This window comes from Pseudopodoces humilis, chromosome 4, assembly GCF_049639895.1.
Source record: "Pseudopodoces humilis isolate 2021_Gansu_Grassland_sample_001 chromosome 4, ASM4963989v1, whole genome shotgun sequence".
NCBI classification, from domain to species: Eukaryota; Metazoa; Chordata; class Aves; order Passeriformes; family Paridae; genus Pseudopodoces; species Pseudopodoces humilis.
Window position 1 is genome coordinate 46514567 of NC_142203.1, and position 22678 is coordinate 46537244.

The 22678-nt window shown below is 36.3% G+C and overlaps 1 protein-coding gene across 15 annotated transcripts in view; it reads left to right on the forward strand.

Moving 5' to 3' along the window:
* The window catches only part of MPDZ (multiple PDZ domain crumbs cell polarity complex component), a 101505-nt gene that overhangs the window by 57329 nt on the left and 21498 nt on the right, over positions 1–22678 (forward strand). For 6 of the 15 annotated variants that reach the window (XM_088054058.1, XM_088054059.1, XM_088054060.1 and 3 more), the window contains 11 exons: positions 67–190; positions 2633–2831; positions 5696–5737; positions 9917–10021; positions 10805–10897; positions 11384–11561; positions 13684–13794; positions 14322–14405; positions 17002–17103; positions 21145–21307; positions 21907–22103. In XM_088054058.1, the coding sequence (XP_087910184.1) occupies positions 67–190; positions 2633–2831; positions 5696–5737; positions 9917–10021; positions 10805–10897; positions 11384–11561; positions 13684–13794; positions 14322–14405; positions 17002–17103; positions 21145–21307; positions 21907–22103 (1398 nt within the window). The remainder of the gene's footprint in view (positions 1–66; positions 191–2632; positions 2832–5695; positions 5738–9916; positions 10022–10804; positions 10898–11383; positions 11562–13683; positions 13795–14321; positions 14406–17001; positions 17104–21144; positions 21308–21906; positions 22104–22678) is intronic. The other 9 variants (XM_088054063.1, XM_088054062.1, XM_005522675.3 and 6 more) reach the window with 7 other exon arrangements.

Genomic DNA, 22678 nt, shown 5'->3' on the forward strand with positions numbered 1-22678 from the left:
GATCAGTATGACCAATCATACTTTTATCTTGGTAATCTGAACTGGTGTTATTTTCCCTTATGTTAGGATCAATTGCTTTTAGTGGAAAAGAGATGCCCAGTATCTTTGGAGGGAAATTCCACACCCCCAAATTCAGTGAAAAACATGTATGAGAAGACTATAATTATTGCAAAAGGCAATTCAAGCCTAGGTAAGTTAGTGAATTTTGTAAATTCTTCAGGAATATAACTTGGTTTCCCTTGTATGTTCCCTGTTTTATTAGTAAAAACTAAATATTTTCCATTTAGCGGGGACAGGATATCTTTCTTTGCTTGTCTTGCCCTGTTTGACTATGATGGCACGGTATGCATTTGATGTTGCTGTGAGCACAAAAGTGAAATGTGCAGTCTCACTGAGAAACTGTTTTCCCATAAAAGAGTTCAGTATTTCCTAGGTGTTAACAGAACAATTTTAATGCATTGTTTTTCAATGTATTGATATAATGGAAAACCAAGATATAGCCAAGGAATGCTGTAGAAAACACTATGGTCAAAGAGCTACAAATGAGATTTTCAAATATTTGTAAACAAAAATCATGTCATTGATAAATTTAATAGGTAGTATTTTTGGCTTAATGATATTATCATTTTGTAGGGAAGTTCAAAGATTTTAGATACCTGCAAACTGCAACTTCCTGAGCATACTGACTAGAAACACCTTTTGGAGTGAACACACACAACTGATGATAATGTTTTTCATTGTCTTGTCCTGCTCTCAGGTGTGGCCCTGGGCAGTGTGAGAGGGAGAACAAGAATAGAACCCTCCCAGAGCCAATGCCAGGAGGGCTTTGTGTTGAAGGGCAGTGATGCATCTCTACTGTTTGTGGCTTGTGTGTTTGTTTGGTTTGATTTAGGTTCCTGGTGCTGTTTGTTCCAGCCAACTGCATAAGAAGACTCTCTGGGATTGGTAGGGCAGGGCTTTGTGTGGGTGCTGGCTATTAGCAGTAATTCCTCAAATGCTTTAAAAGGAGCTGTCCACAGGATTGGATGTTTATAAACAGTCACAAGTCAGAACTTTCTTGCTGTGCAGAGGTGGGTGTCAGGGTTTTTTTACAGCTGTGATGCTGTATTTCAGTGGACCTCGACCTGGAATAAACTGCTTTCTGATGGCTGGATGCTCAGTCTGCCACGTCATCTTTATGAAACAGTCATCCTTCAAAATCAATCTGGTTTAAAATCAGGGTCTCAAAAATAGAAAGAGATGTAGAAAAGGTTGATGTGGGTATATGGTTTATCTTTCATTGGTATGAGGGGCTTGGTTAACTGCTGCATTTACTGGCCTCATTGCCAGTCTGTATAAAGTGTAGGTCACAATGCACTTCAAAGTGTCTATATTTTGTAAAAAAGTTTTCTTTGCAGTAAACTCTTCATTCAGTGGAGTAGGTTTTTATTTATGTGTCTGAGTATTTTAAGTGCAGTGAACATCAAAGCAAATTTCATGTCAAGTGTAATATGGCATGAAAATATAAACGTGGGTCAGGGTTCAAATTGTCAGACATTTTATGCATAAAAAATAAGAATGTACGTATGTACAAAATATGAATGTGAATATTGTTGTATGTGTGATGTTTTCCTAAAGTGCTGTTACACTACCCTCAGTAATGTCTGTTACTATCTTAACCAAACAGCAAGATTAGGTTCAGAATTTCAAACCACATTTCAGAAAAATAAAAAGTTTTTTTTATTAAGCAGTATTAAGATAGTGGAAGTCCCTCAAGGAAGGACTTCAAGGGTTCCAGTCCTGCCTTTTCCACTACCTTAGTGAAGAACTGAGTTTTTCCTGAAACTGTTTCTGGTGTCTGTTTCATGAACACCAGCTGCCCTGTAGATAAAAGTGACAGCTCATGTGTGTAAGAACAGTCACAGGGACATATAGAGACCATCATAAATCAGTCCTTATAGGTTCCCCATGGGAGAGGAGGGGCCAAGAGTATATCTGTCTTATTTCCCATTACTGGAAAGAAGGTAGAGTTAAAGGGTATAAATATTGACCAGCAGTATCCTTGTGTGCCATAGGTAGGATAATGTTTTAAGTAAAATACTGGTCTGTATCCATTAGCAATATGCAGACTTCCACAGAAGTCAGGGTACTCTTCTGGGCCTAAGCTATGGCTTAGGGAGAGTGGGAAGGCAGCCACCATCTCAGTGGGATCTAAGTCATATTTTCTGTTGAAAATAAGTGTGTATTTGTTTTCAGCCTGTTAAGTACCTGTTCATTCATTTCACCTTCTTTCCAAAGAGAGTTGTCATAAATGAAAGTGAAATGTATATAAAGTCAGTAAACCATTAGAAGAGTGGTGATTTTAAATGTTTTTTAAGCAATTTCATTATCTTTCTTATTTTTTGCTTAAATATTCCACTGTCTTAATTTTTCATGCATTGAGCTGAGTATGTGAACTGACAACAAGGTAAAGTAACTGTGATTGTGATTTGTAGTTGCTGTCTTAAAGGGGGAGAGTAAGAACAATACTTACAGACTTGATGATATTGACAGGTCAGCTGACTGACTTTTCCTTTCCCTGTTACATTTCTTTATCTTGGCAGCCAGAGCTGTGGCTTAAAGACATTAACTGTTTCATGTGTGTTCACTGTAGGGATGACAGTAAGTTCCAATAAAGATGGTTTGGGAATGATAGTTCGCAGTGTCATCCATGGAGGCTCAATAAGTCGTGATGGACGGATTGGTGTGGGGGACTGCATCCTGTCCATTAATGAAGAGTCAACCACTAACTTAACCAATGCACAAGCCCGGGCTATGCTGAGACGACATTCACTCATTGGACCAGACATAAAGTAGGTAAAACTAGATGATGAGTTATAGTAGGAAGAAGCTGATTTTCAAAATTTGTTTATTTATGCAAGTATTTTAAATGAAAATTTTATTACACATCAATTTACCTTTAAATTGTAGCATCAGTTGCCTAATTCACCTTCAGATTACATTTCTGTGGATTTCAATGATGAGATCACTTGTGTGAGAGGCTTCAGATGTTCTTAGGAATCACTGTTATGAGTATTATCATTATTATTGCCTTGGCTAGTTTTTTTTGAAAGAATAGGATTGGACAGAATTTTGTATTCATAGTATTAGTCTTCTAAAGAAAGTTACAATTTTCTCAAGATGTTTGTGTTTGTTGAAGGTGGACTGTCCTGGCCATTGCACAAGTAATTTCATTTAGTTTTTTTAATGGGTTTTAGTTTTGGGTGCCAGACAGAAAGTATGAAATATGATGTTAATGCAAAAGATTAATGCTTAAAACATTTCAGTATGTCTGTGACAAACAGTAGAAACACTGATTTTTGTAGTCACTTCCAATTTTTATTAGTACATATGAACAAGCTGTTGTTGTGCATAACTGTCTGCTCTTGGTAGTAGTAGTTTTAAATTTCCAATAAGTAATACAACTTTTAAGAAATCCACTTGAGGAGAAAGTTCCTTCTTCTCAAGTTCACACAATTTACAAAATTTTAACTGCCTTAAAGTACAATTCTTTCTAGGTTCTGTGGTTGTGGAATTAACTTTGCCCACAAGCACTGTCTGGAAATCAAGCTGTTCCTAAGGATGTGGGTGGAACTGTAGACACACCAGTGCTGAGTTTACAGCTTCAAAATCTAGTGACTATTTTCTCTGTTTAGACTGTGGTGACATTGATTGGGTCAGATATGGAAATGGATTAATGGAGTTGTTGGTTATAGAAGCCTTTACTTACTCAAGAGGGTGGCCTTGAAAGAATCAGTCCAGTCCCAGCGTGAGTACGAGTAACTGTGGTTAGAACTGAGTTCAAAATGAGCATCAGCACATTCCATACTCAACAAGAAGTATTCTAGCTTGGAAGAGACCTAGTATTTTGGGAACAGATGGGCAAAATACCTTCACTGTGTGTACTAGGTATACTTGCCTGCCCCATAGATGTCATGCATTTAAGATTATGATTTAATGTAAGCCTGTTTTAATAAAGGGATATGCTCATATAATGAATTACATTATTATTAATGGTGTCAGGAATATAAGCGAGTCAGTGTTGATAAAGTATGACATTGGTTATTATTGTAGGCTTCCAAATTACAACTCACAACTGTCATGACTGAAATCAGTTGTATGTGCACATGCATGCGTGTGTATATCTGCTTAGAGACACAAATGCTGCAGCACCATTCTTCTATGAGGAGTCTTTTCTTAGTGCTGCAGTTCATGATCAAATACAAGTGTGTTCATTATTTGTGCTTATCCTTTTATAGCTTCTGTATTTTATGCTGTGTGGCTACAAGTTTTGTTTTGTAGTCTTACTCTCTTGCAGGTATGTTGGAAATATTAAAATCCTCCCTTAGGTGTGGATATTCAGATTTTGCAGAGAAAAATGCATCCCAGTTCTGAAAGATACTGCAGAAAAGAGGCGGTTTGTACATATGTACAAAACAAAAGACAACAAAAGATTTTTGTCTTTTGTTTTGTATTTATATTCTTTGCTGCATTCCTATGACAAATTTTAAAGTAAATCCAGCTTCTCAACTGTAGAAACAGAAAGACTAAATCCTCCGGTAGCTTCTAAAGGAATCTTGCAAGAAAAATGACAGTATTTTTGGGACTACATAGTTTTACTGTAAATCTATTCAGCATAATCAAACTTCTCTTTAATTTTTAACTTGAATGAAAAGCACAGGATCCCTGGAAAGTATTATGATACAAACATATGGGTAACATCCCAAATCAGAAATTTGGAGATGAGGAGCTTCGTGTTGAGATAATTCTTCATGTTTGCTGAGAAGGATACACACCCCTCCTTTGTTCACCTCCCGTATTTGTCAATTCAGAGCTAATGTGGTGCATCACCTTGCAGCATTTTTAATTTAAGGGCCATCATTTCAAAGATTTAAGTTGGATCTCTTGGGTGTCTTCCTTGGAAAACAAGGGTACGCTAGCACTCAGATGTGAACATCTAGATATCATTCCTCTTAGTCCTTACTGCAAAATTTAACTTAACTTTTAGACTGAGCTTTTTGGGGGTAGCAGGGTGCGCCCAAAAAGTGATTAGGCAGAAGTATTTGGCTTTCAAAACTGTATTTCAAACAGTAGCAAATAGTATTTGCAGAGAAAACAAAGCCATTCTTACTGGTCATGTAAAGGCATTCATTAATTCTATTAAAGAATATTTGATTTTGAATAGTTCAAGAACCAGCAGTCTGAGTTGTATATTTAATTTTTTTTCCCCTCGGTGTGTAGAAAACCAGATGTGTGGCCTTACTGAATGCATTCTATTTCACTTCTCACTCTATCTTGCCAGGAGCTCTTACATTTCCATAATAATGCCAGTGTTTTGTACTCAGCAGCAGCTGCTTGTAACATCTGTCAGATAATTATAAGCTGAATTAGAATTCACCTGACTGAAAGGGGAGATGAATTCCTGATCAAGAAATAAAAGAGATTGCAATTCCATTGTCCATGCCTCTTAATAATCACTGCTATAGACAATAATAAAGAGCAGATGTTTTCTGGGTTAGATGTAGATGGAGGTAGAACAGGATAAAAAAAAAGGGAAAAAAAAAAAAAAAAGCTCTATTTCTGTATACATAAGTATGCCTCTTGCATTCAGCATGAGACATTGATATTAATTAACACTGTTGTAAAAAGATGCTGCATCGTATGCTTCACATTCTAGATCTTCTCCAACACCTGCTGATGATCAGGCCCTCTGTTATGTGTGAGTATTGGCAATTTAGAAACTCATTATGGCTCTGTGTTGCAACTTGTCTGTAAAATCATTCCATGTTTTTATGACATCAATAGTAATGTCAGGGATATATCCAGATATAGGTACATATTATCTTTCTTCTCATGTATGTTTGTGTGTGCATGCACATGTGGCTGCACTAGTGGATGTGTCTATATTTTTTTTTAATTAAAAAATATACAACTGTGTGTGTATAATTGTATTATTTATTTATATATGGCTTTAAACTTGAAGATTGGAGCACACTTTCTAAGTCTGGAATGAAAATACATGTATTCTAAAAAAATTATTGCTAATATTTTTAGATTTCATCTGACAGCCACCTGAGATGTGCTCAGAGCACGTGTGCATGTTGTGTGTATGTGTGCAAGGTTCACTTCTAGAATTGTCATGAGTACAATGTACTGATATCTGGATTAATCTCGGTGTCGTATTTTCTGTGGCACTTACATTTTACTTCCTTCATGTATGCAGAGGTTCAAACTGAACCTTAGATGTTAATTACAGTAATTTGTCCTAAGCATTTTCCATACTTTGTAATTTATTTGTTGGTGTTTCAAGGTTTTGTGTGGCTATTCAGTCAAGCATGTGATCAATGTTCCTCTGTACTGCATGCAGTGTTGTGTTAACAAGATACTTTCATATGTACAACCACTGGTGTTTCCATTGTCACTACTTTAGTTGCTAGTGCATATCTCTGGGGGTAGAAGTGGTGATAGCTCTCAAGAAAGAAAACCAGAACACTTTTCTTTCAAGCTACAAGAGAGGAAGATGATTAAACTATGCATATACTTTGCTTTGAAACTGTTAAACTTTAATTTCTTTTGCAGCAAAGAAGTATGACACAGGAGTGGAGCAGTTATTTATTTATTTTGATTTCTTTGTCTTCATGTCTGTTTTCTGGCCTTTGTTTCTTTTACTGTCTTCCCTGTAGTTGTATTAAGGCCATTACCAGTCTGTTTTGCAGATGAACTATTCAGGTGCCTTGGTGGAGTTTTATTTCCACTTTACAGCACAAAGTTCAACAGAGTTGGTCAGAGGAGGCAAAACCACTTCTTGTTCTGTGCCCCTCATCATCCCAGCCATAGGCTGAACTGTTCAGGATGATACTGAATGTCTTCAGATCTCAGTTTGACCTCCAAGTGAGCTCTAGCAGCAATCCAGCAAATGATGGATTTGATAACTGCGAGGTGTCTGTCCGTGAGCACTAAGCAGGGAAAATATTCTTTCCTTTCAGTAATAACATGCAGAACAGAGAGAGTAGGGGGACAGTTGTATCAGTAATACAGGTAATAGCAGCAGTTAGCAAAACTCTTGTGGTTAACTGGACTTTGGAAATCATGAGCAAGATACAAAGGTGAACTCCATGCAGAATATAACATTTCATGTATTTGATCCATGTAATTTGGTTTTCTTTTGTAGGTTATTTTTTTTTTTTTTTTCAAAATGCAAGTGTTCTGGTTTATATCTATGAAACAGAAATGTTACAGAAACCTAGATGAGAATGAACATACAGATAAGAATGGACAGTTAAAAACATACTGAATATTCCTTTGAGTGCTTTAAATTAGTCTGTTAGAACTATGATTATGGACTAGAGTAGAAATAATGTATTTTTCCAAAAAGCTAAAATGTAACAGCTCTCAGTAACATTATCTAATTTTTTTTCCATGTGTGGAAATCAATTGTTTATTCAGTTGCTCAATTTTGAATGCATTTTTTTAAATGGTAAAGCAGACCTCTTTTCTTCATAATTCTGGTGCTGTACACAGAAAGGAATGCTCGAGCAGCTTTTGGAGACATTTCTAAGTAGCATTTAAAACTCTTGGAAAGCATTCTTTGAGCCATACCTTTTTAATGATTCAGCACAATGTCAGTTATTTAATCACAGAACAACACAACAGTGTATCCCAGAAGTTGGAATGCATATGGTTTGCCTCCCCCTTGAGATCAGCTGATCTCAAGTGCTCATGTATAAGGTAAGGACTGCCACTATCCTTGGATCTTGATGTTCTGCATAATTATTTGCCTTATGCTCCTTGCAGAAAAGAACTAGACAAGAGTCGATATATACTAGACCCTGTACTATCAGAGGTCACACTCTGCTGTGTACATTCAGGCTGAGTCTGAGATAACCTGTTTCCTTTGTAGGAGTGTGCCATTCTCCTTTCCACGTTTTGAACCATAGCTTCAGTTTAGCATAAAGGAGATCATCCAGGCCTTCAAGCCAGAAGTTCTGGTTTCTTTATTGTATCTTTCTGTCAAGGGAAAACTGTGTTATTTCCTACTTATTTTTATAAGTGGTGGATATAACATTTTTTTACATTGAAATGTAACTAGCAGGTCTTACAGGTTTTGTAGAGGCAAGGTATTCTTATGGGCCTGTTGGGTGAAGCTGCTGCATCAGCATTTGACCCATGAGAGTTTTGTGAGCATAATACTAGTACTTCACCCAATACACTTGGAGTTGGAGATGGCTGAGAAATAGTAGTCATTATTCTCCAAAATTCTTTTCACTCTTGGTTTTTGCCGTTTTACTGCTGGATCTTCACAGAATAGCTGTTGCATGTCTTTAGCATTTCCCAGTGCTAGGATGCTGTCAGGAAAGGCAGATAAGAGTTAGTGACATTATGCTGAGAGTTTGTTTCCAAGTGTATGTTAACTTCTTATCACTCCAAAAGGAAAATATGTTGTGTCAAGTGGAGTAGCATTTATGTGTTTGAAAAAAGGCCAATGCAGAACAGGAAGATTTAAGGCAGAGGTAAAGTTGGTGATAATAAAGATTTTAGAATGGATATGAATTTCGGTAATACAATTTTAGACATTTCCATTAAAAGAACTAGGAAGATTCTTCTGTTCTGCATCCTAGACACCTTCATGCTGACCCTTTTTGCACTTTTCTAGACATGGTAGGCATGCAAGAAGGTAGGAAACATGCTTAGACACATACACAGATGGACAAATTAAGGTGGTCCTTACATTAACTTTTAGTAGAATGTTTTAGACTAATACTATTAGTTGTATAAAAGTTTATTTGCATTTCTTCTGATTCTTGATGTGCTCAGCTGAAAAACTACTGAAAGGGGGATCAGTGGAAATCAGGACATGACTAAGAGGACATCAATCAGGAATGATGGACATGAGACAGGTCCATGTGAAAGCCTCAGACTTCCCAGCAGCTTACATATCCTTGTGAAGTGGCTTTTCTTTATCCCTGTCTCTTCCACGGGGAAATATGTTATTTTTTTCTTTTAACAATGTGATACATGGCAAGAGAGACTTTTTTCTGCCTTTTTTCCATCAGCCTTACTACTTGTTATACTTGAGTCTGATAGCTAAGCTGTAGATTTTTAAGACAAAGCATCATTAAAGGAGCGCTATATATGAAGTCCCTGTTTATATCATGGTATATACTGTGATATCCTTTTGTCTCCCAGATGGAAGCTTTTCAAGAAATAATCTTCAGGCCTTAATCTTTTTCTCCTCTTCGTTGAACTCTCCCCAGTCTATTGGGCCATTTCTGTTTCTGGCATTCAAACATCAAGTGGAGTCTGCACATCATTTGGCTGACAAAACACAACTGTCTGACTGTCCCAAACTGGTTGGAGGTGCATGAAGGCCTGGAGGAAAGAGTTGAGCAGGGGATTGGTCCCTGTGGCATTGATGGTGTGCTGTAATACATTTTTATGTCCAAACCTATGAGGTATTCTTCACTAAAAGTGTAGAAATCTAAAATAAATACAAAACCACCCAGAAAAACACAAAACCTCCTACAGACCAACTTTCAGAAACCTTTTCAGCAGTAATTGAGGGTAATGGTGCTTCAGATCTCACAGATACTTCTATGTTTATCTTTGCATGAGGAATTTGTGTTTTGAATGAAGCTGGATTGTCTCTTGTCACTGTTGAAGCACCATTTACTTTAGTTACAAAAAATTATGTGCCGTTCAACTACCTGATTTGACTATAAATGTGTACTTGTTGAAAAGTTGCAGAGGATTCGTGTAAGTGCTTATTCCCAACATACCACTGCGGCCTTGCAGTCAACAAAGTAGTCTTGAGTGGCTTCCTCATATCCATACCTCAGACCCACTAAAAGAAGGACTGGCATTCTTTATGCTAGTTTAATCATGTCCCATTTTATTGCAGTATTACATATGTGCCAGCAGAAAATTTAGACGAGTACAGGGCCAGTTTGGGACAACAGACAGAGGGAGCTGTGCCACTTGAACTTTTTCCTTCACATATTGTCAGGTGAGTCAAAAGGCTTACAGTTTTCTCCCAAATAGGTCTCAAATGTAACTCCATACATCTTGCACATTTTGGGAATATAAGTTTTATTTTCGAAGAGATGAAACATGGATGATTTTCTTCAGACCAGCAGCCACTACAATAAAAAGCTGTTAAAAATACAGTTTTTGCTTTGACTAGCAATTTTTTAAGCATTTTTACAAGGCTGTTTGATCTGTCCAAAAAGGAGATTGAATTCTTGCACATCCTAAATTTCTCTTAAATACCATGAAATTGGATTTATGGATTGCCACAAATACTGAGTGCTTCCAACATAAGACTTTTGGTATTGATGGTCTTTCCAGAACATAACTGGAAAGAATAAATTATGCCATTCTTTTCCTTGAGTTTCAAAAATCCATGTCAGTTACCATCCAAAATTTCAAAGTGATTAATAATCGGTTTTTTGCAACTCATTTCCAAAAGCAATAAGTTTACTTGAGTGCTGCTGTTGTAATTTATTCCATTTTGAAACAATAAATTACCTTTGGTTTTGATTTGGTTCTAGTTCCAAATTACAGTCTTTTATTCTGTCTTGTGGATACTTCATTGCAGATAAAAAGTGGACAGGGAATCCCTGAAGACAATATGTATTATGAAGGACATCAGAAAACGAATTTCCTTACATGAATCTGGTGTACAAATTCTGAAACTGGCAGGGTTACTCAATATATGAATTTTTTCAGAAAAATCTAGTGATTATGTGGATTCTTTGGAAATAAATTGTGTGTTCCTGTTTATCATCAGGGAACTCCCAGAGCTTCCAGAACGTGAAGAGGGGGAGGGAGAAGAAAGTGAACTTCAAAATGCAGCTTTCAGTAACTGGAACCAGCCCAGAAAGTAAGTGCAGATCTAATTGCACATTATAAATTATCATCTGAAATTCAAAAATTTTGAAACATATTTTAAGAAGAGAAAAAAACAATGGAATTGCTACACTTGCATGTGTTATGCGTTGCAAGAGGCATTAATGGTTGACTTTCACTGCCATTGCGCTAAATCCCTGCAGTCTAGGAGTGTCTTTATTGTTATAGTAATTTATTTTTACTTATTCCAAGCTGATTCTTATGGGTCAAGTCAAAAAAGATGAGGAGAAGGATTCAAAGTTCTATTAGAACCTGAAACAAAGTGACTGATACTAGACTCTATTACAGAATTTCTGATGAATCCAGTAGATAATTTCTACTGAAAGATGAAACTTTGCAAGGAGGAGTTATTTCATAACTTTTTTAAATAATTGTGCAAATTCAGATGTCTTCAGTGTGCAGCTTTGTTATAATCACAACAGATTTTAATTTAGTTTGGTCCTTTTTTTTGTCACAAAAGGGTCGAACTCTGGAGAGAGCCTAGCAAGTCACTGGGGATCAGCATTGTTGGAGGACGAGGGATGGGAAGTCGCCTGAGTAATGGAGAAGTGATGAGAGGGATCTTTATCAAGCACATCCTGGAAGACAGCCCAGCTGGCAAAAATGGAACACTGAAAACTGGAGATCGGATTGTAGAGGTACTACTTGAATGCCTTTTGTTGCAATTCCCCCAGCATCTCAGGAGTCACTGAGATGGATGTGTGGTGGGCTAACAGCTGTGCAATTGCTACAGCTGATACCACGTGAGCCGCACAGAGTGTAGTACCATCTGCTGATATTTGTGTGTGGACAGCTGCCTGTTAAGTTATTCAACCTGAAACAGATGACTTGACTGGGTGAGCAGGGGTCTACAAAGCCAACTGTTTGATCTGCCTATTTGAAAACCAGAGTGTGTAGGAAAAAGCTTAAGTTTGTTGAAAAAAGATTTTTCACCTTTGCATACTGGGTAGCAATAGAAACAGCCAGTGCAAACCATGCAAATTAATGCCAAGATTATTTCCATCTTAAATCTTAATTGATTCACATTATTTTTATGCATCTTGTGCAGGAGTTAAGGGAGGCACATTAATTTACTCATGAAGAATTCTGTGTTTGATACTTGATACATTAAGAACATTTTGCCCATGCCTGAGTGTAATGTAATGTGGTATTGCAGGGCGGGATTTATCATCATTTCTCTTCTGCTTAGCTAGTCCTGTACTTATGCAGCCACTTCTGCTTTCTCACTTAAAGATATTGAAGAATAAAGATAAGGAAATAGATTTTTCCTGGTATCAGTGTCAGACATTGCCCTGTCTCCACTGTCAGGCTAATAGAACTGCCTTAATTTAATCCTGCTGGATGTCCTTGGCTGACTATCCACCAGTAAGAAGCAGAGTGATGGAGCTGGTGATTCTGGCTCAGACTGGGCTTGACTTACATGGTGGTACTGAAACTGCAGTTTGCTGTTTGCTACAAGATCAATATTGAGGATCTTGAAATAATATCTTATATATATATATTAAATACATAGGTGTGTATATATATATATATATATATATATATATATATATATATGTAGCACTTTCTGTAACAGGATGGAACAGGTTGCAGTGTATAAGTTGGGAGCTTGAAGGCCACAAAGTTAAAAACGTTCATTTCACCTTAATGACTGGAGTTTTATGAGTGCAGTTGTCTCTAACAGTGATGCTTGCAGAAGCTGGAATAGGTGAGTGAAATCAAAATGTTGTGTCAATGTGACTGCTACTGAGTGGAGGGTTTCAGTTCCTCAAGTTGCGGCGTATGTAAACTTCCATCTCGGTAGTGCATACAGTTTTTCAGACATGGAAAGTTGAAGGGTGTTACTGTTCTTGTCCAGTTCCTCATAGGTTTAGAATTTCTCTCAGATTGTTTTTGTGTTCTCTTATTTGCATTGGATGATTAAGAGTTAGACAATTAAAAAGTTGAAGGGGTAATCCTCATCATATAAGTTTGTGTGCTAGAATTGCCACTAACAAATAACCTTTCTGTGTTAGCTTCTAGCTTTATTGTGGTCATTGTGACAATACTTTACCAGTACTAACCTTACCTTAACATTGTTCTTACCTGGATAACAGGACAAATTGTTTTATACATCCATACATATATAGACATGGTAAAAACCACCTAGCCACAAATTTATCTTTAGGCATCTTGTGTAAAGGCATTCCTCCAGTAGGTAGAAAGGTTTTCAGTTCTGACCTAAAAATTTAACTTCTGAAGAAAGTGTCTAGTGCTAAAATTGATCTTACCTGGCTTTTAAAAAAAAAAACAAACAGAAAAAAACCAAACAACCAAGAGAAAGAAATGCACTTTACTGGCATAATATCCCATCATGAAAGACTCTCCAGCACCTAACATGTTTCAGTTTATAAATCTCATAAAGTCCTGGGTAATAGGTTTTTCTTAAGGTGGGATTTACAGGAAGCAGTATTTGGTAAACACTACTACTGTCTTTATATTATCATATCTCTTCTGTTACACTGCTTAAGGGAAGACTTAAGGAGTCTGAAGTAAAATGTTGAAAAACCTGTTTTTAAAACAGAGGAAAAAGGGAATATTTATTTAATGTCCTATCAGTGCTCTTGGAAATATCAAACCTGTGTTTGAGGCAGTAGAAAGATCCACTAGAAATAGAGTTTTGGGGTTAGATTTTAGTCAAAGTTTCCTAACCAAAACTCAGAACTGACTCATGACTTTTGTAGCTTCTTGCAATGTTAAGATGAGGCCTTCCAATTACAGGTGGATGGAATTGACCTCAGAGATGCCAGCCATGAACAAGCTGTGGAAGCCATACGGAAGGCAGGCAATCCTGTAGTCTTTATGGTACAGAGCATTATAAGCAGACCAAGGGTAAGCATAAAGAATGTAAAAAGAGATGTAATATATAGTAATAGATGAAGCAAATGTTCAAGATGGTGGTATTTGGGAATGGGATATTTAATCCTGAAAGTGCCATCTCAACTATTTTAGGAACAAAGATTTGATTTAAGTATTATTTCCATTTAGAATGAAATCGATTTGGATTTGGAGATACCCTCCAGCACGCCGTCCTCAAACTATTTTGAAAAGCCTCAAGAAAGATAATTTGTTGGGGGGCAGAGTAGGAGTCTAACTAAAACCATCTGTTAGAGATTGACAGCGTGTCTGAGGAGCGCATGCAGAAATACAGCACCTGTTAAAAAATTCTATGGACATTAATGAAAGGACTTAGAAGTACACGGAAGTTTTCTGACACTAAGTTGCATGGACATTGCAGACAAAAACTACTGAGCTTTAATATAAGTTGCTTGCATCACTAGAAACTAAACTTCCTCATTGTAGAGTTTGTGTAAGCTGCATGTTTATTTACTAGCTGTCTCATAACTCTTGTTCCCCAGCCAGAGTCTCTTTATAGCCCTTCTTCAGCTTCTGCTCCCTGTGGGCAGAAAACTACTAACCCATTTTATCGTCAGTCATCTAAGGTAAAGTTGCATGAATGTTGATTATTGACACTCAAACTACTAAAATAACGCTTTTGCATTTGCTGTGATGTGAACAGAATTGCTGCTACTGAATGTGTAGGCCCATTTGAGATGGAAACAATGCTATTACTTTATCATTACTTTTATTTAGAGAATGTCCCTGTGCTATTTTTGATTGTAGTTCTTTATTTTCTATTTCAAATTAAGCTTGTTGGTTATTTCTTGACTGTACTAACAAACTCTTGTTTCTCTGTAAGCAGAAACATTGCAAATGCTCTTCCTGTACCCATACATTATGTTGTCATCTTCATAAATGGCATTATGTTTATTGTTTTCATCTTTTGAAACTTGCATTTGTACTTAATAATATCTTACAAGGGAATTTCCTGCTTTCATTTCAGTCACACAAGTAGCTAGCTGCCTGCACACACAAGCTATAATTATTATGGTAGCACTATGATTTAACCAAGCAGTCAGTTTTAAGTGACATTTAGCTAATGAGTCCATTTATTCCCTTTTGTTTTTTCATGCAGGTTTAGTAGTTAAAAGAGAGCCTGTGAGTACTCCAGAGTAGCTTGAATAATACAAGTGGTCTGTGAAAAGATAGTGATAGTTTAGATAATAGGGTTACCCGTCAAGTCTATGTTTCATACTAATACCCTTCTGTGTATTTCTGAGTAAGAACGTCTTTGTGTATTATACTGTCTGTTATATACTGTGATTATAGTAGTGTTACAGCATTATGCTGTATGAAATGCTAGCTAGTTTCTGATAACTTAGCATCTTGGACACTTTGATAAAATTCTGAATGGAAGTTAGTTGAAAAAAAGGAAAAAAACAGAAAGAAAAAAATCCTGTTACTTTGGGATTTGATTCAAATTTTAAAAACCAGTTAGGGAAAGAATTCCCTTTATTTTTGCGTTTGCTCTTCTTGTCCTAGACTGCACAAAAAGTATGCTAAACTGAACTGTTCAGACAAATTCAAATGCTCCATATTTTATTGTGGTAGTCAGTCCATATTAATACAATACTGTTGCATGGATTAATATTGGGGCTAGTATTTTAGGAGCTATACAATCATGACAAAATAAAAAAGGCAAGATTTTGAATGACTGTAGCTGAACTTTTGTTTCCTGTTTTACTAGGATTTTACTGTTGACATATGAAGTGTTTGTGATGCTTATTTCAGTTGCCTAAAATTTAAACAAGATTCGTTTTAAAATTCTATTCAGACGACATGTAATTGTTAAAGTGTAATAGGATGATTACAGTTAGTTACAATTTATTTTTTTGCAAACCTTTCTTTGTAATATTCAAAATCAAATGTGAATCACATATGCAGAAGATCTTGTATTCTAGGGAAACAGCCTGTTGACTTTGAATGACTTGACAGTCAACAAACCTTGGTCATTAATGGCATTACTTTGTCACTGCTGAAGATACAGTAGAGCCAAGACATTTGTGGTCATTACCAAATGGAATTACTTTTTTGCAAATGGTATTTGAAAATAAATGTTAAGTGATGTATTTGCTATTTTCAGGAGCATTTAAAAAACAAATACTTTAAGAAATTTTTTTAACAGCACCATGCCTTTGGATTAAATTACTCTTGATATAAATGATCCTGGAAGGTTTTCATATTCCTGTCCCTACTATTTTCTAGCAGTGTTAAACTTACTGCCCTAAGACTTACAGGTAATTGCAGGATGGATACACCCAGTGTAGAAATTACTTCTAAGTATGCATAGTATAGATATATAGTCTTCTAACTATACACAGTATATTTCCAACATACTATTTGAAATCAGAGTTGTTTCCTCCTTATTAAGAAGATTCTGATCTCAAAGTAGAATATAGTAAAAAAAACTGCATAGTGAATATAAATGGTCAACTTACATCCTTTTATTCAGTCTAGATGTGTAAACTCTTTTTCTGTTAAATGATAATGAGAAAGTATCTTACTCTGGGGGAAGACCAGAGTATTTAATAAACTATAAATTCAGGCAGTTACTCATGCATATGCACATACACAAAGTGCTATGCAAAAGTTAGATGTTAGATATTATTATATTAGATATGAAATCTGCTTAGAGATGCCTAATATTACTAAGCCCTCTCTTTTACAAATAAATAGTGAGTGTATTGCAGCAGAAGTTAAATCAAATTATGAGGATATCTGTTTTTCAAAATGAAACTAAACTTACTGTGTTACTGCAGATAATTGTGTTCATTCTAATCCAGAAGTACACAATTTCTTCAATTAATTAATGTGTAAGGGTGTCCCATATGCTGAGTTGTTTGGGAAAAATTGTTTGAATATCAAAGCACATAAATGCTGTGTAATTCTGCACTTGATGTACTTCATGGTCTAGAACAAGTGTGAGGATTGGTGCTTTTCCTCTCTGCTGAAAGAGCATCAGAAACACAGGGCAAATACAGTTTTATCCAGTTTCACATATCTGTTGCAAGTGTAGAATGTGGAATGTAGAATGTTTGGTTAGCCCATACAACTAAATGTGCATGTTTTGGTTCATGAGTGAAAAGGGTTCATTTAAAACTTTTTTTTTGCTTAGTTTCTATTATGCTTTCCTTTTAGAACCCTTCCCTGCCTTTCCCGCAGAACAGTGTTTTCAGTAAGCCAGTTGTCTTCAGCAGCACTAACCCATTTGCTGATTCTTCTCAGTTCAACACTACTAAGGTTGGATGATGACACAATTATCTTTTCTCTCGGCAAACATCCTACATGTGCTTCCTTCCCATTGCTGTCTCTCTATGTTTAAATTCTTCTACACCACTTTGGGTTATGTGCTATGCTGATGAGCTTGAGAACTCTATGTAGTGAATTTAAAAGACATAGACATGCTTATACATAGAAAAGTTACGGAGAAGTTAAAAAAATGCCAGCTCCATTAATCATAACCGCTAAATCTGATCTATTTAGAGCTACCAAAGGAGTAAATTTTCAGTTATAAGATCAGTCCCTAAGGTATATGTTGAAATACCAACTAAGTGTGACTCTCTCATCAGTGTAAGGTGTTTTGCTGCTATATACTTCTTTTTTTTTTTTTGTGGTTGACTTTCCAGCTTTGATATCTCTCTTTTATTTTTGCATAAAAAAAAAAAAAAAGCACCAGACTGACAGGGTTTTGACAGGGTTTTTTTGTATGATGCTTCATGAAAATATCTTTCCCTCTGCTTCTTGAAAATTCTTTTAATGCACCATGAATAGGATGCTGACATCTTTGGAAATACAAAAAAAGGCTTTTTTGTGGCTAGTGTTACTTACTGCATGTTGTTCACAATGGGAACAGCGTTAACCTCTAACAAAAAAACCTTATCCTAATACGCATGCATTTTTTGATTTAATAAAGTAATTTCTAGCTGGTTTTACATCTTGGAAGTGATTGTGCCCTTTGTCTATTTTCCCATGTTGTTGAAAATACTGAATGTGCAACAAACACAATATGATATGTGGTGTATAATTGCATGTGTGTTTTGAAATCTCTTTTTGTCTTTCTTTTTGTCTTTGTTACAGTTCTGAGGAAAGGGAGTAGACATGTAACATAAATGATGAGTTATGTTTCCTATATTTTCAAAAGTATTTCTGAAAAAATTGCATGCATTTTAAAAGAAAACCTGGTAATCCTGTAGTTTATGCATAATTTCTTTTATAGCATTGATATAAGAATGACCTTTTGTCATCTCTCTCCTTTTCTGAACTCAGGTTCATGTATACTGAGAAACTTTTGATGAATCAGGCTCCTTAGGAAGCCCTTAAATACTTTTTTCCATTTATAAATCAGGTTAATAAAGTTGCTGCGGTTAGTAAAATGAATCCGTAATTGAAAATTAGTTATTGGTTAATAGTACTGTCTATTGTCAAAGGTGCTATAACATGTGGATTGCTGTTTTTTGTTACTGTAGGAGGTATCGAATCCAATTAGGGTTACCTTCCGTTGTTCCCCAACTAACCCTTTTGCTCCCACACCATTCAAGGTTTGTCTTAATTCCTGTCAGCTGGTCCTACCTATGTGTGCTGTACATTTGTACATGGCCTGTGATAACTTCTGGAGTACTGCTTCTTCTTCTTCTTCTGCCTGTGCCTTCATTTTTTCAAGTTCCAGACTTGCTGCCATTTTCCGTATTTGCTTGGCTGTGATCGGAGTGACCCTCTGACAGTTCAGCAACTGTTGGATGCTTTGCATTTTAAATGAAATACTGTGGTGTGGCACACTGAAAGTATTTCATGAGTTAAAGCCTTTTAGGTTTTTTGTGCGTTGCCCGATTCAGGGAGCAAAAGTCTTATGTGTGTGTAGACTGTGGGGACTGGCTTCTGCTTCTGATTGTTCAAATGTGTCGGGCTGAGTTCTGCGGGCAGAACGTGTTCCCCTCCCCTCAAGCGGCTTTGTAGTACAGTTTTTGCCTTCCTACAAAGGAGACTTGCTTTCACTTTCATTTCAGCATTTCCTTCATCTTCAGAAATGTTCAGATTATGTTATGTTGTTATATGTTCACAATGGTACAAAAAGATGCATTTTTTTGTCAGTCATATTGTGGTGGCTGCAGTTGTTATTAAGTACTAATCTGTCAGGATGTAGCCCTACATCCACACCTTACAAATCTTCCAGAGGTCCTTTACACCAATATTTTGTTCCTTTTTTTTGTCATGTTTTCTTTAAATTTTGCTGTTCTTGGACACTGTCACTTACAAAGAGTACCTCTAAAGTTATATGTTAATTTTGGTTTTAAAACATAAAAACAAAGCTTTGCTGATCTGGTTTGATCTCACACTTGGATTGGATTTGTGTCTCAAGATAATGGTAGCTGGGGAGACTATGGGTTGACCTTTTTTCATATTTTTTCGTCCCTGTCCAGCTGAAGAAGGGGGTGATAGAACAGCTTTGATAGGCACCTGGCTTCCAGCCAGGGTGAATCCACCATAACACTGTATTTCCTCATTTTTCCAGGCTATTATTTAGCTTTAGTAAAAATCTAGGGAGTACTCTGGCAAAAGAGTGTTTCTAGAGCTTCTCTCCCTTTTGTCCCTCCTCAATGTGGAGGTGTATTACCAACTTCTCTTTTTGCAGACACATGAATTTTCCATTGGGAAAAATAACTTTTAATATTACTAGGTAGTGTTTCTGCTTTTCTCTGATTCTTATAGGTGACAATGTCTTTGCTAGAATTTCGTTGCTTTAATTTAGGGATGTTAGGCATCATATTAGGAGTATGACATTGTCTTAGGTTTGAAGCATGGTGCAATGTGACTAATGATACAAAAAATTACATAACACTTGTATGCATTTTTTATAAAAATTACTGGCCTGGATGTCACTTCCCACACCTTTGACATTTATTGACTTCTTAGTTAAATTCCTAGAACAAGTTCCTAAATTAAAGGAAAATCTTTCTCAAGCAGAAGCAGAATGAGAGAACTGAAATAGGGCATTTGCATTATCTTTACACCTTTGGAGTAACAGAGGGAAGATAAGTAATTTTTGTTTAGACATGGGAATTCTTAATTCTTAATTCTTTCTTAAATTTCAAAATTACTAAACTGGTAACTTCCTAGGTTTCTCAACACCTTCAATTTGAAAGCTGATAAAGTCTTCTGAGGTGTATGTTGTTATTCACTGTTGCCTCTGATGAAGAGTTATTACGTGAATGATTTTGGCACCAAAAGACACCATCTGAAGTACTGTGTTCAGACTTTCTGATGGAGGTAGTGAGAGCTGAAATGATGAGAGTAAAGTTAAGAAACTAGGGCAACACACCTGAAAACTTGAGTGTTGGAAAAATACTTGGTTTTCATTTAAAATTCTTATTGTTTACATCAGTAACTGATCTTCCAAGTATCTAGGTCTCTTGGGCATGCACCAGCTAAAGAATGATGATATTCAGAGAGAAGTCTCTGGCTTACATGTTCACTCTAAGCAAGGCAAAATTATACAAATTTCACATAGGGAAATCCCTTATCTGAGTCCATATTCCTCAAGGAAACTGTCGTGAATGGAAGCTTGCAAGGCTGTGGATTTGGGCATTTAACCATTATACTGCAGAAGTCATGCATTTATACCTCTTAACTTTTTGTACTTTACCAAAAGTATTTGACTCTTGTGATTTAACCTGTATCCTCCTTTATTCGATCTTCTCTGTGCAGCTTATAGGAAACTAGTAAATGAGACTGAAACCAGTCATTATGGATTTCTTCAGTTATAATCTGTTTAATTTTGATTTTTAACTACACTTTCAGTTAATATGCCAGTTGTTTTTTTTTCCTGTGGGTATTTTTGAAACTTCCCAATTTTTTGTTTACTTTCTCTTTCCTTGTATTTGGCTTCCTAAGCATATGGTGGAAGGAAATTATATGTGATGACTTTTAAAAATAAAATTGGTTATAAGTCTTTCACAAATCTGGCCTTAAAAGCACTTGAGTCTTCATAGAAAGCTTTTTCTGAAACATAAAGTGGCACATAAAACTTTACTGAATTGGGCTTTTACTGTGAGTTGTTTGCTTCCAGATACATTTTGGAGTGATGTTTTTTCTTACCTTGCCTGGTGTTTGTTTCTGTCTTTGATCTCTCAGTCTTTCTGTGCACTGTTATTAATTTAGAGTTTCGGCTGCTTGGTATTGAAACTTGAAGCTATAGACATTGCCATTTTGACATTTTTGTATACTAGTTTGCCCTACAGAGAGCCTGCATCTTCTCAGCCACTTGATTTTTCTTATTCTCCGCAGGCATTTGGTCAGTCTGATACAGAACCAGAAAAGACTTCGCCTTGTAACTTGCCTCTGCCCCCTCCTTCAGCATTTTCAGGAGTGTGCTGTGATGTTGCACAGTCATCTTCTATCAGAGTCCCAGAAGATGTGGAAAAGGAGGATGAGTTTGGTTACAGCTGGAGTAAGTTTTTCCTGTGATAATATTTGAAGTATTCAGTGTTAAAAACTGCACTATATAAGGTACAGGTGTGGGGGCAGCCAGTTTGAGCTGCTTCTTTCTCATGTGTGTCATGGTTTGGGAGCTAAGGTTGTGCTTTAGTCAGACTTGGTCAGATGCACATAGTAAAATATAAAACTAATTTCTTTTTCTTCATTGCATTGCAATCTGTTTTTTTTTTTCTCCATGGTCCAAATTTAACGTGGAACTACTTAAAGAATTTCAGTGTACTCCAGGTAGCTGTTGGCAGTGATCAGTGTAATAGTATCTGCTACATGAAGGTGTTACTGGGGAGAAAGTTTCTTATTTTGTGTATGAATTCTTTTTTAAGAAAAGTTATAAAGTTTTCTGAATTTACAAGGAAAACAAGAAGCTAGAAATATTATTATAAATCACCTAAGTCTCAGTTAAAAGAAGGTATGGTTTACACTGAAAATTTAATCATCCATTTTGGGCTTCTTCTGTCAGAATCTGCCCACTGAGCACTGATCTTGACTCTCTAGGTGACTTGTGAAACTTTCTAATGTAAATCCAACCTCTGCTGCTCACACTTTTACATTTAGAAAAGATCATGCAACGCTATGGAAATCTACCAGGGGAGCTACACATGATTGAGCTGGAAAAAGGAAAGACAGGTCTGGGACTTAGTCTTGCTGGTAACAAAGACCGATCCAGGATGAGTGTCTTTATAGTGGGAATTGATCCAAATGGAGCAGCTGGAAAAGATGGCAGATTACAGATTGCAGATGAGTTGCTAGAGGTGAGTTTTTGCAATTTATACTGAAGCCCAAATGTACTGACTTCAAATGCCAGATTCTTGCTGAAATATATATGTTTTTCAGTGGACTTTGAAATCCCAGATTTATCCAAATTCATATCACTATGCTATCAGATTTTCCTTCTGATGTATGCCAAATAGGTGTAGCATTTTTTTTCATGGTTATAACAGCACCAAGTTGTGGGTTAGATTCCTGTATGCACCATTCACTTAAGAGTTGGACTCAATGATCCTCGTGGGTCCCTTCCAACTCAGAAGATTTTGCAATTCTGAATGAAGGCATGTTGAATAGAAATGTGTGATTAGAGCAGTTTCTAGGTCACTGAGATGTATGGAATGACAGTGAATTGCAGATTGTGAAAAATACTGAAGTCCTCCAGTCCATCCATCTGTGGAGTACTCCAGACTTTCTAATTACTTCTCTTATTACTTATTAAAAGTGTGATAATAGCAGAATATTTTTCTATTGTGTAAGAATGTGGAAATTAAGTTGGGGAAACAGGAGCAGATCTATTTTTATTATGGACTTCTAATTCATGATGTGTTTGGGAGCTGTT